The 14982-nt window shown below is 43.5% G+C and overlaps 1 protein-coding gene across 1 annotated transcript in view; it reads right to left on the bottom strand.

Moving 5' to 3' along the window:
- Positions 1–14982, bottom strand: part of ccny (cyclin Y) — a 256269-nt gene that overhangs the window by 51181 nt on the left and 190106 nt on the right. Inside the window, exon 2 of the mRNA XM_070880090.1 lies at positions 13165–13239. Coding sequence (XP_070736191.1) covers positions 13165–13239 — 75 coding nt within the window. The remainder of the gene's footprint in view (positions 1–13164; positions 13240–14982) is intronic.

The following is a 14982-nucleotide window of genomic DNA, read 5'->3' as shown; positions in this document are numbered from 1 at the left end:
ACTAGGGGGAATCAAGGGGTATGGCGAGAAAGCAGGAATGGGGTACTGAAGTTGCATGTTCAGCCATGAACTCATTGAATGGCGGTGCAGGCTCGAAGGGCCGAATGGCCTACTCCTGCATCTATTTTCTATGTTTCTATAATGAACTTTCTATCCCAGCACTCAATTTCCAATAGAGACCTTCAAAAAGGGAGGGAACCACCAGTAATGGCCTCTCCATCTGCATATCTTTAAGTTGGTCAAGACTAGTGGGAGGCCAGAGGATTGGGAAACTTTTAAAAGCCAGCAAAGAACGACTAAAAACATTATAGAGAGGGAAGATAGATTATGAAAGTAAACTAGCACGAAATATGAAAACAGATAGTAAGAGTTTCTACAGGTACATAAAAAGGAAACGAGTGACTAAAGTAAATGTTGGTCCCCTAGACAATGAGACTGGGGAATTAATAATGGAGAACAGAGAAATGGCAGAGACTTTGAACAAATATTTTGTATCGGTCTTCACGGTAGAAGACACTAAAAACATCCCAATAGTGGATAATCAAGGGGCTATAGGAAGGGAGGAACTTAATACAAATCACTATCACTAATGAAGTATCATTGGTAAAATAATGGGACTAAAGGTGGACAAGTCCCCTGGACCTTATGGCTTACATCCTAGGGTCATAAAAGAAGTGGCTGCAGAGATAGTGCATACATTGGTTATAATCTACCAAAATTCTCTGGATTCTGGAGCAGTCCCAGCGAATTGGAAAACCGCAAATGTAATGCCCCTATTTAAAAAAGGAGGCAGACAAAAAGCAGGAAACTGTAGACCAGTTAGCCTAACATCTGTCGTTGGGAAAATGCTGGAGTCCATTATTAAGGAAGCAGTAGCGGGACATTTGGAATAGCATAATTCAATCAAGCAGAGTCAGCATGGTTTTATGAAAGGGAAATCATGTTTGACAAATTTGCTGGAGGATGTCACAAGCAGGGTGGATAAGGGGGAACCAATGGATGTGGTGTTTTTGGATTTCCAAAAGGCATTCGATAAGGTGCCACATAAAAGGTTATTTCACAAGATAAAAGTTCAGAGGATTGGGGGTAATATATTAGCATGGATAGAGGATTGGCTAACTGACAGAAAACAGAGTTGGGATAAATTTTCCAGTTGGCAAACAATAACTAGTGGGGTGCCGCAGGGATTGGAGTGGAGTCCTCAACTATTTACAATTTACATTAATGACTTGGATGAAGGGACCGAGTGTAATGTAGCCAAGTTTGCTGCTGATACAAAGATGGGTGAGAAAGCAAATTGTGAGGAGGACACAAAAAATCTGCAAAGGGATATAGACAGGCTAAGTGAGTGTGCAAAAATTTGGAGATGGAGTATAATGTGGGAAAATGTGAGGTTATCCACTTGGCATAAATAATAGAAAAGCAAATTATAATTTAAATGGAGAAAAAGTGCAAAGTGATGCAGTACAGAGTAACCTGGGGGTCCTTGTGTATGAAACACAAGCAGTAACCTAAATACCTGTAAGTGCTGCCACAAAAAAAACATTGTTTCTGCTTCTCTCCTGTAATCTGTCTTAAAAGGGGAATCATGTTTTGTGTATGTTGTGGTCAAAGCCTCCTTGTAAACGCACCCCTGAAGTCAAAGGAACCACCCCGGAGACGCATTCATGAAAAGTAATTGAAAAAATCTTCAAGCCACCTGTGTTGGTTTACAGCACTGCCACTGCTGATAGCTGCCACAGAAGTGAGCTCTGTAAAACAAAAAAAAGGGAGACATCACTGCTGACTCCAATGCGGTTGTGATCCACCTAAATGGCTGGCTTTTGTTGGTGATTCAGGTGGGTAAATATAAATGCTGCTGTTGCCGACCAGGGGCTTTTCTGACTAGAGGCAGGCTCACCCCATTCATGCAGGCCAAAAATGTGTTTTTGTGCTCAAAATCTTCCCAAGCCGCAGACCAGACCCGCCACGAGAAACAAAGTTACAAACTATGACTGTTAAACAACTGCACATGCAAGCTTGTGTACATCTGTTGTTAGTCTGTTGCCTTGGTGATGTAGAATCCATCATCATCATCACGGGCCACCCCTCGAAATCGAGGAAGGCTTGCTTCCACTCTAAAAGTGAGTTCTCAGGTGACTGAACAGTCAAATACAGGAATGACAGTCTCTGTCACAGGTGGGACAGACAGTGGTTGAGGGACAGGGTGGGTGGGGAGTCTGGTTTGTCGCACGCTCCTTCCGCTGCCTGCGCTTGTTTTCTGCATGCTCTCGGCGACGAGATTCAAGGTGTTCAGCGCCCTCCCGGATGCACTTCCTCCACTTAGGGTGGTCTTTGGCCAGGGACTCTCAGGTATCGGTAGGAATGTTGCACTTTATCAAGGAGGCATTGATGGTGTCCTTGAAACGTTTCCTCTGCCCACTTGGGGCTCGCTTGCCGTGTAGGAGTTCCGAGTAGAGCGCTTGCTTTGGTTGTCTTGTGTCGGGCATGCGGACGATGTGGCCCGACCAACGGAGCTGGTCGAGTGTGGTCAGTGCTTCAATGCTGGGGATGTTGGCCTGATCGAGAACACTGACTTTGGCGCGTCTATCCTCCCAGGGGATTTGCAGGATCTTGTGGAGACAGCTTTGATAGTTATTTCTCCAGCGATTTGAGGTGTCTACTGTATATGGTCCACGTCTCTGAGCCATATAGGAGGGCAGTTATCACTACAGCCCTGTAGACCATAAGCTTGGTGCCAGATTTGAGGTCCTGGTCTTCGAACACTCTCTTCCTCAGGTGAACGAAGGCTGCACTGGTGCACTGGAGGCGGTGTTGGACCTCATCATGTCTGCCCTTGCTGATGGTAGGCTCCCGAGGAATGGAAAGTGGTCCACGTTGTCCAAGGCCGCGCCGTTGATTTTGATGACCGGGGGACAATGCTGTGTGGCGGGGTAAGACCTTTGTCTTACAGATGTTTAGTGTATGGCCCATGCTTTCGTACAACTCGGTGAAGATGTTGGTGATGGCTTGGGACTTCAGCCTCTGAATGTGCGCAGACGCAAGCGTCGTCCGCGTACTGTAGTTTGATGACAGAGGATGGGACGGTCTTGGATCTAGCCTGGAGGCGCCGAAGGTTGAACAGGTTCCCAATGGTTCTATAGTTTAGTTCCACTCCAGCAGGGAGCTTGTTGAGCGTGAGATGGAGCACTGCAGCGAGGAAGATCGAGAAGAGGGTTGGCGCGATGGCGCAGCTCTGCTTGACCCCGGTCAGGACGTGGATTGGGTCTATGGTGGATCCGTTGGTCAGGATCACGGCCTGCATGTCAGCGTGGAGCAGGCAGAGGATGGCGACAAACTTTTGGGGTCAGCTGAAACAGAGGAGGACGCTCCATCGTCCTTCGCAGTTAACAGTGTCAAAGGCCTTTGTGAGGTCAAAGGCGGCCCTGTACAAGGGTCGGTGCTGTTCCCTGCAATTCTCTTCTAGTTGTCGCGCCGTGAAGATCATGTCCACTATCCACTATGTATATGAATATTAACGTGAACTGTTAATGGAATACTTTCTACCCCCTGAAAAAACACAGCATTAAACCCCTTTCAATTGCAAAACATATTAGCTTTAGACACTTCGCCTATACTGTAATGAAGTAAATTATCACACAAGACCAGATACACTTTTTAATCATGCTGCAGTTTTAATGCTCTAATTTCATCTAATTCCTTGAAAAACCATTTCTGCTGAACCAGGTAATAAAATTCAATGTGTATTTACTCCAAGGACTGTGTCCACTGAGCTTAATTCATGAAGCATATAGGTCGACCACATTTACATTTGAACTTATAATTAACCCCAATGCTTTCACTGTCTGCAGAGAGAAAAGACGGTGCATTTTGATAAGTGGGACATTTATTAAGAAAGTAGTGTTGGTACGAGGTTTACTCTGCATATTGGCATCAATATGTTATAAGAAGCAAATCACAGCTAACCAATATGTTTTAATGTTCAAAATGCTTCTTGTGGCAATTTTAATTATCAAGCCAAAGCATTACTGTCACGGACAATAGCAGAACTAATCACACAACTTCATTTTAATGTCAAAAAACTCAATGTTCTCCAGTGAAGCACAGCATAACAGAATCATCGCAGAAAGTGGCAGCCAAACAGTTCTTTTACTGTACTTCTCATAATAACATACTCAGTGTTCACCGGTGTTTCATTGGGACAGCACTGCATGATGCGGTACTGAGCCAAATAGACTTGGAGAGATTAGTGCCTGACGTGTCTTCCTTTTTCCTCAACCGAGGATTCCCCTCCACCTTGGTTAACATGGCCCTCGACCATGTCCATTCTATTTCCCGCACCTCTGCTCTCACCCCTTCCCTCCCAGAACCACGATAGGGTTCCTTCCTTGTCCTCACCTTTCACCCCACCAGCCTCCACGTTCAACGGATCATCCTCCACCATTTCCATCACCTCCAGCGTGATCCCACCACCAATCACATCTTCCCCTCCCCTCCCCTCTCAGCATTCCGAAGGGACCGCTCCCTCAGTGACACCTTGGTCCATTCGGCAGTCACCCCCAGCAAACCCTCCCCTTCCCACAGCACCTTCCCGGGCAAGCGCAGGAGATGCAACACCTGTCCTTTTACCTCCTCCCTTCCCACTGTCCAGGGCCCCAAATACTCCTTCCAGGTGAAACAGCGATTTACTTGTACTTCTTTCAATTTAGTAAACTATATTCACTACTCCTGCTGTGGTCTCCTCTACATTGGGGAGACCAAATGCAGATTGGGTGACCGCTTTGCAGAACACGTTAGTCCAGTCCGTAAGCGTGACCCTGAGCTTCGGGTGGCCTGTCACTTTAATTCCTCGCTCCACTCCCACTCTGACCTCGGCCTCCTACACTGTTCCAACGAAGCTCAACACAAGCTCGAGGAAATCTCTTGTTTAGCCACTTTACAGCCTCTGGACTCGGAGTTCAACAACGTCAGACCATAACCTCTGCCCATATTTTGTTCCCCTTTCATTTTTACAAACCCCTGCCCACCCACCCCGGCCACTTTTTTTTCTCTTTCCCATGGCAGCTGATGATCATTCCTCCATTCACACCCCATCTAGACTAATCTTTTGTTTCCTAACTTGTGCCATTACCATCTCATTTACGCCCAGCATCCCTTTTGTCTCTTAAATCTCTCCTGCCTTCCACCCTATCACAGACCTTCCTTTTGTTCTTTCCTCCCCTCCCCCTTTCCCTGCCCCTGCACTTCCTTAACAATCTGTTACATCTCAAACCTTTCCAGTTCTGATGAAGGGTGAAACGTTAACTCTCTTTCTCTCCACTGATGCTGCCAAACTTGCTGGGATTTCCAGCATTTTCTGTCTTTATTTCAGATTCCAGCATCTTTAGTATTTTGCTGCCAGGTTCATCTTGAGTTTCAGGCTAATTTGGCCAACCTCAAGTCATGAGATTACTCGAACTCCACATCCTTAGGCAGCTTGTCAATAATAAATAGACTTTAAAGGAGCCTATTAAATCTGAATCTTCAATAATTTCCGATCATTTTAAGAGTCTTCAGTTAGATATTTTTTGGCAAATGCAATAGGATTTGAACCTGAGCCTTCTACCACAAAAAAAAGTAAACCTTAGGGGCTAGAAATGAATGTGCTTATCGCCGCCCGTTAGGGGCACTAACGGGCCAGTAAGCGCTAACCGCCCGAGCGCTGCGCTGTCAGTGCCTCCCGCAAACTTCAGTGGAGGTTTTGCGGCAGCGCTAACAGTTAGCGCTGCGCACTCGAACGCCACCCACTTGGTGATGTCTGAGTGTCATCATCATCATAGGCAGTCTCTCAGAATCGAGGCAGACTTGCTTCCACTCTAAAAGTGAGTTCTCAGGTGACTGAACAGTCCAATACGGGAATTACAGTCTCTGTTGCAGGTGGGACAGACAGTGGTTGAAGGAAAGGGTGGGCGGGGAGGCTGGTATGCTGCAGGCTCCTTCCGCTGTCTGCACTTGTTTTCTGCATGCTCACGGCGACGGGACTCGAGGTGCCCAGCGCCCTCCCGATGCACTTTTTCCCCCACTTAGGGCGGTCTTGGGCCAGGGATTTCCAGGTGTCGGTGGGGATGTTGCACTTTATCAAGGAGGCTTTCAGGATGCAACGCCTATCGTAGCGCCACGATCGCGAACTTGACTGCTTTCGCCTGCCGCTACTTCCGACAGGGAAAGCAAACGTCACAGAGAAGCTGCCAGGGCAATACGTCCTATATTGTTTTTCCATTAATGCATCTCTCCTAGATGCTGGACACTGTTGTGTAGCTGCCTTAGCTTTTCGGGTGGTCCAGCTGACCTCCCCTTCAGGTGCTAGGATGCCGGTTTCCTAGTGCCAGAACTTCAGCAGCGGTCCCACGATAGCACCCCAAGTGTCAGGGTTAGCACCCCAAGAGGGGTGTGGAACACTTCCCTTACTACTCCCCTCCCCTCTTGGGGCACTAAAAGTGAATATCCCGGCTGCAGATGGAAAACATCACCCGGTGCTAAAGTTAGCGACCAGACACTGCCTCAAACCAGGCTATACTGAATTTTTAGCCCTAGATGTTTTCTTTTATTCAGAAGATTATTAGTCAAAGGAACATTTTTAGGTTTCTGTCTGCTCAGCTCTTTTATGACATTAATAGTATAATCTATTTAATTGCACATTCAGAAAGTTTATACAACTTTTAAGTATTTGGTTACAGTTAAAAGTTTTTCTGGACTAATTTCTACCAAAGTCTGATTCGTCAAATAAATAATGCAATTAAGAATGAATCGCAATTAAAGTGCATAGTTTTCCAGTCCAGTTTCCCAGTCTCTGCTTTGCAAATTCTGGATCCAACTATTTATTCATCTGCTGTTGCTTAGTCTGTACAAACACTGTACTCTAAGCTCTTTAAGCTGTCCTATTACTAAAATTATAAAACAGCATTTTTCTAAATGAATTAGTTTAGAATGGTGCACTTTGTATTTCCACCTGTTAACTCTTACTCTACTGAATAAACACCAAAGTTTCAAATATTTTAAGGCTGTGTATTCTGCATCGCTCTACAGAAAATTGTGCAAATCGGTTCTACACGTGACAGAACCATTATAAACGAATTCAAAGCGGTTTCTCCCACACAATGGAATTCAGTTTAACCCTTTTATCATCAAGTTACATAGAAGCTCACTGAATAATTAGGTACAAATTTTTGAAAGAGCCAGGAACACTGCGTATGGAAATGGTCACTGGCGACGTGTTTAAAAACTACAATATATATGTTAAAAATATTCCCAAATTTTCCCCATCTTGGTCGCCATGGTGCAATACCCGTAGAATTTATAAATCATAAACTTGGGAAATGCGTTTACAACTGCTTTGACCTTGAATCAGTTGAAAGTAGGGCTGGGCTAATGGGCTAACAATGGGGCTGTAAAGAATTAAAGGGGAAGGTCACTAAGAGTAAGTACTGTCTCAAATGTATCCCAGCTTCACAGCTATTTCTTTCAATTTGGTGTTTGTTTTACATATTTTCCCAATCTATACCTTTCATAGAATTACACAAGTGTCGACAGCTCAGAAACTGGCCATTCGGCCCAATCGGTGGTCTATGCTGGCATTTATGCTCCACAGGAGCCTCCTCCCACCCCTCTTCATCTAATCCTATCAAAATGACTTTCTATTCCTTTCTAGTCTATCTAGCTTCATCTTAAATGCATCTATGCTATTCACCTCAATTTCTCTTTGTGGTAGCGTATTCTTACCACTCTTTGGGTAAAAAGATTTATCCCAAGTTCCCTATTGGATTTATTAGTGACTATCTTATATTTATGGCCTCTAGTTTTGGACTCCCCTACAAGTGGAAATATTTTTTCTAGGTCTACTCTGTCAAGCCCCTTCATAATCGTAGAGACTTCTATCAGATCACCCCTCAACCTTCTCTTTTTCAGAGAAAAAAAGCCCTAACCTGTTCAGCTTTTCTTGATAAGTGTATCTTCTCCGTACTGGTATCATCCTTGTGAATCTTTTTTGCACCTACTTCAGTGCCTCTATATCCTTTATCTAATATGGAGAGCAGAACTATGCACAGAACTCCAAGTGTGTTCTAAGCAAGGTTCAAAACATAACTTTTCTGCTTTTCAATTCTACCCCTATGGAAATGAACACCAGTGCTTGGATTGCTTTTTTTTTTAAATGGCCTTATTAACCTTTGTTGCTACTTTTGGTGATTTATGTATCTGTACCCAGAGATCCCCTTGCTCCTCTACCCCATTTAGACTCTTACTATCCAAGCAGTATGTGGCTTCCGTATTCCTCCTACCAAAATGCACTACCACACACTTATCTATATTGAAATTCATTTGCCAATTACACGCCCATTCTGCAAATTGATTAATGTCTTTTTGCATTTTGTCGCCTTATACCTCAGTACTAACTATACCCCAAATTTGGTGTTGTCTGCAAATGTTTAAATTGTACTTCTGATTCCCTCTATAGATTCACTGTAATGTCCATTTGATCTGCCACGTTATGAAGTTTGCACAATGGGGTTGATAACACATTGAAATATTTGTTTCCTAGTTTTGATCTCGGTGTAGTTGTTTGTCTTTGGACTGATTGTTGGCCATCTTGATTGAGTTTTCTTCTCCTCACATTTTAGCAAAAGTTTGCCAGATGGGCGAGGGTGAATAGGAGATTAGAAGTGATCTGAAAACACCGTGAGCACACAGAATTCCAATGCTAGGACCAGAACACATTTCCAAGCAGATTTCCTTGGCTTAAGTTGTCTGAGCACATCTGCTCTGTCCGGCTAACAAAATGGAAGATACTCGATCTCCACGGGAGAAATGGTATAAATGGAAATATTAAAAGGGAGAATGGGGAGAAGTGAAGCAGCTCGAGTACATATTTACCATCAAAAGTTTGAGTTACTGCATTCTATAAAACTTTCCCCATAATGCTAACGGTTATCAAGATGTATAATTAGGGCTTGCAAGCCTAGGCTCCTAACCTCACTGGCTGTTGGCCTGTTGCATGTGATTTTTTTTCTTTTAAAATCAACAGATCAGCTACCTCCCTCCTGAGCGAGGTGCAACATTCCAGAGTACAAAGGGACATCCAGGGGTAATGTTAGCAATTCGTAGCCTGTCAGTTCAGGGCATCCCGATGTAATGGATGAACAGAAACCAAAAAAAGCTCACATTGATAAAACCATTTGCATTCGTAACCAGCCTTAAGGAATTGAGCGTGTCTGATATCATGATTCTACCTACTAATCAAAACATCGATAAATTAATTAATTCCTAACAACAACAGAAACGTGGATCTGAGGACATGGGAAGGCTTTTAAAACTGGGAAATCAAAATTGAAAAAATTTTACTCAACATTTCAAGAAACAGACCTGGATGACCCTCCCCACGAGTGGGTAATGTGCTTAATCTTGAATTGGCCCGCTCTCCGTGCAAATTTCAATCCCAACCCTTACCCAGAATCTTGGGATTTGCAAGATTGAATGCTGAAATCCTAAGATTGCTGTAGGCACCTTTTCTCTGACAGCTCTGGGAAAAATTTGTATCTATTGTGACCATTGTTAGAGAAGCTATACTGAAATGTTACATTTTATGGGGAAATGTTACAGCAACCTCAGGCAAGGAGCAGATGCACAGTTAAATGGGAATATCCAAACATTGCTGTCCGAGATGCATCGCTCCGCGTTAGCTTCGCGAAAATGGCATCTCTCCCTTAGCCTCCCCTTCTTTCCTCAGGAATTTTCCCATTAAATGCGCCACAGGGTGATAGCCAATTTAGGGTCCAGGGCACTGCGCACAGTGATGACGTTGACATCACCGGCTCAGCGGAACGGGGTGCTACGGGTTACCGCCGCCACTAAACTTCCATGGAATTTAGCAGGAGTCATTAGCAGTGCCACGGTCGGACGAAAAATCATTTGCGCTCCGTTACCCGCCCCTTGCGGATGCTAACGGAACACACAAATGATCCGAATTTCTAGGCCTCTGCATCTAGAACTCTCATTCCCGGCACAGAAAGAACTCCACCAAAATTCTCTGAATTCTGGCGAGGTCCCAGCGGATTGGAAAACCGCAAATGTAACGCCCATATTCAAGAAAGGAGGCAGACAAAAAGCAGAAAACTACAAACCAGTTAGCCTAACATCTGTTGTTGGTAAAATGCTGGAGTCCATTATTAAGGAAGCAGTAATGGGACATTTAGAAAATCATAATACAATCAAGCAGAGACAGCATGGTTTTATGAAAGGGAAATCATGTTTGACAAAGTTGCTGGAGTTCTTTGAGGATGCAACGAGCAGGATGGATAAAGGGGAACCAGTAAATGTAATGTGTTTGGATTTCCAGAAGGCATTCAATAAGGTGCCACATAAAAAGGTTACTGCACAAGATAAGAGTTCATGGGGTGGGGGTAATATATTAGCATGGATTGAGGATTGGCTAACTAACAGAAAACAGAGAGTCGGGATAAATGGGTCATTTTCAGGTTGGCAAACTGTAACTAGCGGGGTGCCACAGGGATCAGTGCTGGGGACTCAACTATTTACAATCTATATTAATGATTTGGATGAAGGGACAGTGTAATGTAGCCAAATTTGCTGATGATACAAAGATAGGTGGGGGAAAGCAAGTTGTGAAGATACAAAGAATCTGCAAAGGGATATAGATAGGTTAAGTGAGTGGGCAAAAATTTGGTAGATGGAGCATAATGTGGGAAAATGTGAGTTTATCCACTTTGGTTGGAAGAATGAAAAAGCAAACTATTTAAATGGAGAGAGACTACAAAATGCTGCGGTACAGAGGGTTTTGGGGTCTTTGTACATGAAACACAAAAAGTTAGTATGCAGGTACAGCAAGTAATTAGGAAGGCAAATGGAATGTTGGCCTTTATGGCAAGGGGGATGGAATATAAAAGCAGAGAAGTCCTGCTCCAACTGTAAAGGGTGTTGGTAAGACCACACCTAGAGTACTGCGTACAGTTTTGGTCTCCTTATTTAAGAAGGGATATACTTGCATTGGAGGCAGTTCAGAGAAGGTTCACTAGGTTGATTCCTGAGATGAAGGGGTTGCCTTATGAAAAAAAGTTGAGCAGGTTGGGCCTATACTCATTGGAGTTTAGAAGAATGAGAGGTGATCTTATTGAAACATACAAGATTCTGAGGGGGCTTGACAGAGTAGATGCAGTGAGGATGTTTCCCCTCATGGGGGAATCGAGAACTAGGGAATATAGTTTCAAAGGGGCTGCACATTTCAAACGAAGATGAGGAGGAATTTCTTCTCTGAGGATCGTGAATCTTTGTAATTCTCTACCCCAGAGAGCTGAAGAGGCTGGGTCATCAAATATATTTAAGGTGGAGATAGACAGATTTTTGAACGCTAGGAGAGTCAAGGGTTATAGGGAGTGGGCAGGAAAGTGGAGTTGAGGCCAAGATCAGATAAGCCATGATCTTATTGAATGGCGGAGCAGGCTCGGGGGGCCAAATGGTCCATCCTGCTCCTATTTTTTATGTTCTTGTGCAACTCTATCTGTCATCCTCTAACTGGCTGAGGGTGGAGTGAAAACAAGGCAAATAAATTTATCCTATTAGGCAGAGTAACACCAGCTGTATGATTATTTGAAAAGAAAAAGAGCTGTATAAATCCTTGAAACTTTACGCTCTTTAAGGCTGAATGGCCTTCATTCTAGTGATCATAAATAGAGCACTGGTAAAGACTTGTTAGTGAAAGCAAAGTTCTTTGTTTGTCTTTAAGCTTTGCTCAGCTCTTTTGAGACTTGCAGTAACAATTTGGCATAATACAGTAAAACACCTTTCTTTGTAAGCATAGTTAAACAAAGACACAACATTCTTAACCCAATTGAGACCTGGGGGATCATTGGGCATGCCTCAAAAATTCATACTGCATTTGGTAGGTGTCTAATCAACTTCAAGTTGCCTATTATGCAATGGAGGTCACCTGATGTTGCACTAGGTCACCTATTCGTGTGAATTATTCAAACATATTACTCAAAAGTGGCCTTGCTAATTACACAGCTATGTCATTATGAAGTAGCATTGCTGATTGATGAGGAACAGAATCACTATTGGGAATCTTCAAGCCTGAAATTTGCTGAGGACACAATTCAACAACCACCTAGCTGGTCAACAGTAAAAGACCTTTCATCTGTATAGCACCTTATCACATCCTCAGACACTCCAAAAAGTGTGCAAGCAATGGACTGATTGTTAAGTGCAGTCACTCTTGTTACAGAAGAAAATGCAGAAGCTAATTTGTACACAATAACAAATGAATGAATGACCGTAGAATTTGTTTCTGGGGTGTTGGGTGAGGGAGGAGTAACGTCCAGCACACCAGGAAAAACTCCCCGCTCTTCTTCAAATAGTGCCATGGGATAGAAACATAGAAAATAGGTGCAGGAGTAGGTCATTCGGCCCTTCGAGCCTGCACCGTCATTCAAGAAGATCATGGCTGATCGTTCACCTCAGTACCCCTTTCCTGCTTTCTCTCCATACCCCTTGATCCCTTTAGCCATAAGGGCCATATCTAACTCCCTCTTGAATATATCCAATGAACTGGCATCAACGACTCTCTGTGGTAGGGATCTTTTACACTCACCCGCGTGGGCAGACAAATAAACTAGGGCCTCAGTTTAATGTTTCATCCAAAAGAAAGCACTTCGTACAATGCAACATTTTCTGAGCACTGCTTTGAAGTGCTAATCAAGTCTACCGTGTGACCATTAGTAGAAGAGCCTCACACCACAGGTTCATGCATCATTTGTGCTGTGTACAGTGTGCTCAAGCCCAATCTGGAGCTACCTCTGTGCAGTTCCAGTCAGATGGGAGTATTTTATTGCAGTCGAGAGGAGAGAAGCAAGGAATCCAAATGAATCTATGTATCAGGAATGAAAATTATGAGTAAAGCTTAAAGGATACTGGAGCTGTTTACTTTGGAATAGTGACAGCTTCAGAGTAACCTGATGAAATTTTGAAGATTAAAAAAATAAATTGTTCATTATGGTGTTATGCAAGTGTAAGTGTCATTCTTTATTATTCCAAGTGAAAATTCAGTCAAACAATCTTCCATTAAAAGTAGCACATCCCGAATGGAGCAAATACTACTTTGAGTTATAGACTACTCACCGTCTGTCTGAGACTTGCTCAAGAACATGGTACTAGCACGAGGGTGGTCCGAAGGGTTAAATTCCATGTTTAAATCTAAGGAGAAAAATGGAAAAAAAAAAATTAGCAGGATCCAGGACAAAGCAGTTCACTTGATCAGCACTCCATCTGCTAGCTCATACATCCAAGCGCTCTACCATGCACACCATGGCTATACTATCTACAGGATTGCTCTGCAGTAAGTTGCCGAAGCTCCTTCAGCAACAACTCCTAAACCCGTGACCTCTGCCACCTAGAAGGACAAGGCAATAGGTGCATCACCTCCCAGTGCCCTTCCAAATCACACACCATACTGGCTTGGGCATATATCGCTATTTCTGCACAGTTGTTGGATCAAAATTCTGGAATATTCTACCTGACCCACGTCCCTTACTTGCCAGGTTCATCGCCTGCTTCCGGGCTCCAGTTCATCCTTCCCGCCCTCATAAAAAGGTCCAGGTCGTTGAATTTTACAATACAGGGGGAGGCTATTCGGCCCATTCTGCCTGTGTCAGCTCTTAAGATTTCTCCAACTAGTCCCACTCCCCATAAGCCCTGCAAATTTTTTATTTTCAAATACAGACCCTATTCCCTTTAGAATGTTACTATTGAATCTGCTTCCACTGCCCACTCCGACAGAGTTCCGGATTCATCACAACTCGCTGCATAAAAATATTTATCAAATACTGCAGCATGGGGGGAAAACAATCGTGGGAAAGATATTTGCTGTGCGCCAAGTGTAATAAAATAGTAAACCCATTTTTTATAAACGTAGTGCACAGAAGAAATCACCCCTGAATGGGAAATAAATAGCGTCCCACCTTCCTTAAAGCTGCAGTGACTAAAATCTGCAGTAAACTGGCAGTTCTCGACTACTGAAAACATAAACTGGCCTATTGAAGTTCAAGTCACCAACTAGGCGTCGGATCACTCTCCACTTCAACCTTCATATGGACAAAATCAGTTCAAATACAGTGTGACCGTGGAAAGATGGTAACCTCGGAACAAGTTTCTGTCTGGACAACTACATAAGTAGGCCAACGACACACCATGTGACAAGGAAAATTCTTCAACAATTGAAATCACAGCAGAGGACAACAAAATCAATGTGCAATTGTGATCTATATTATTCTTTTCAGATTTCATTAACGGTAAATATAGTTAAGAGCCATGCTATTGGACATCAATTTGAGCCAGGTCATAACTCATGAAAAATAGAGTCATGAATGATTTACAGGCCACCCATATCTCAAGGACTGGCAGACACAGTTCAGCTGAAGCCACGAGTTCATTGACAATTTGTCTGAAATCAGTTATTAATTTTCTTTCTTCTATATGATTTATAGTGTCATTTAAAGCTTGGTACACTTCAGCAGCAAGGTACCTATTACACTCAACGTTTATAAAAGAGATGGCATTCAAAACTTGAGAGCTAAGTGGCCTTTCCTTGAGTTAATAAAATATTTCATGTCATTGGCTGAATACTATGTTTATTCCATAACAACTTGTATTTACATAGAACCTTCAACGTAGTGAAATGTCCCAAGGCGCTTCACAGGAGTATTAGGAGATAAAAAAATTTGACACCAAGCCACAGAAGTAGAAATTAGCACAGGTGACCAAAAGCTTGGTCAAAGAGGTATGTTTTAAGGAGTATCTTGAAGGAGGAAAGAGAGGTAGAGAGGCGGAGAGGTTTAGGCAGGGAGTTCCAGAGCTTGGGGCCCAGGCAACAGAAGGCACGGCCTCCGATGGTTGAGCGATTATAATCAAGGATGCTCAAGAGGGCAGAATTAAAGGAGC

This window comes from Pristiophorus japonicus, chromosome 5 (genome assembly GCF_044704955.1).
Source record: "Pristiophorus japonicus isolate sPriJap1 chromosome 5, sPriJap1.hap1, whole genome shotgun sequence".
NCBI lineage: Eukaryota > Metazoa > Chordata > Chondrichthyes > Pristiophoridae > Pristiophorus > Pristiophorus japonicus.
This window is presented reverse-complemented; position numbering and strand designations above follow the sequence as displayed.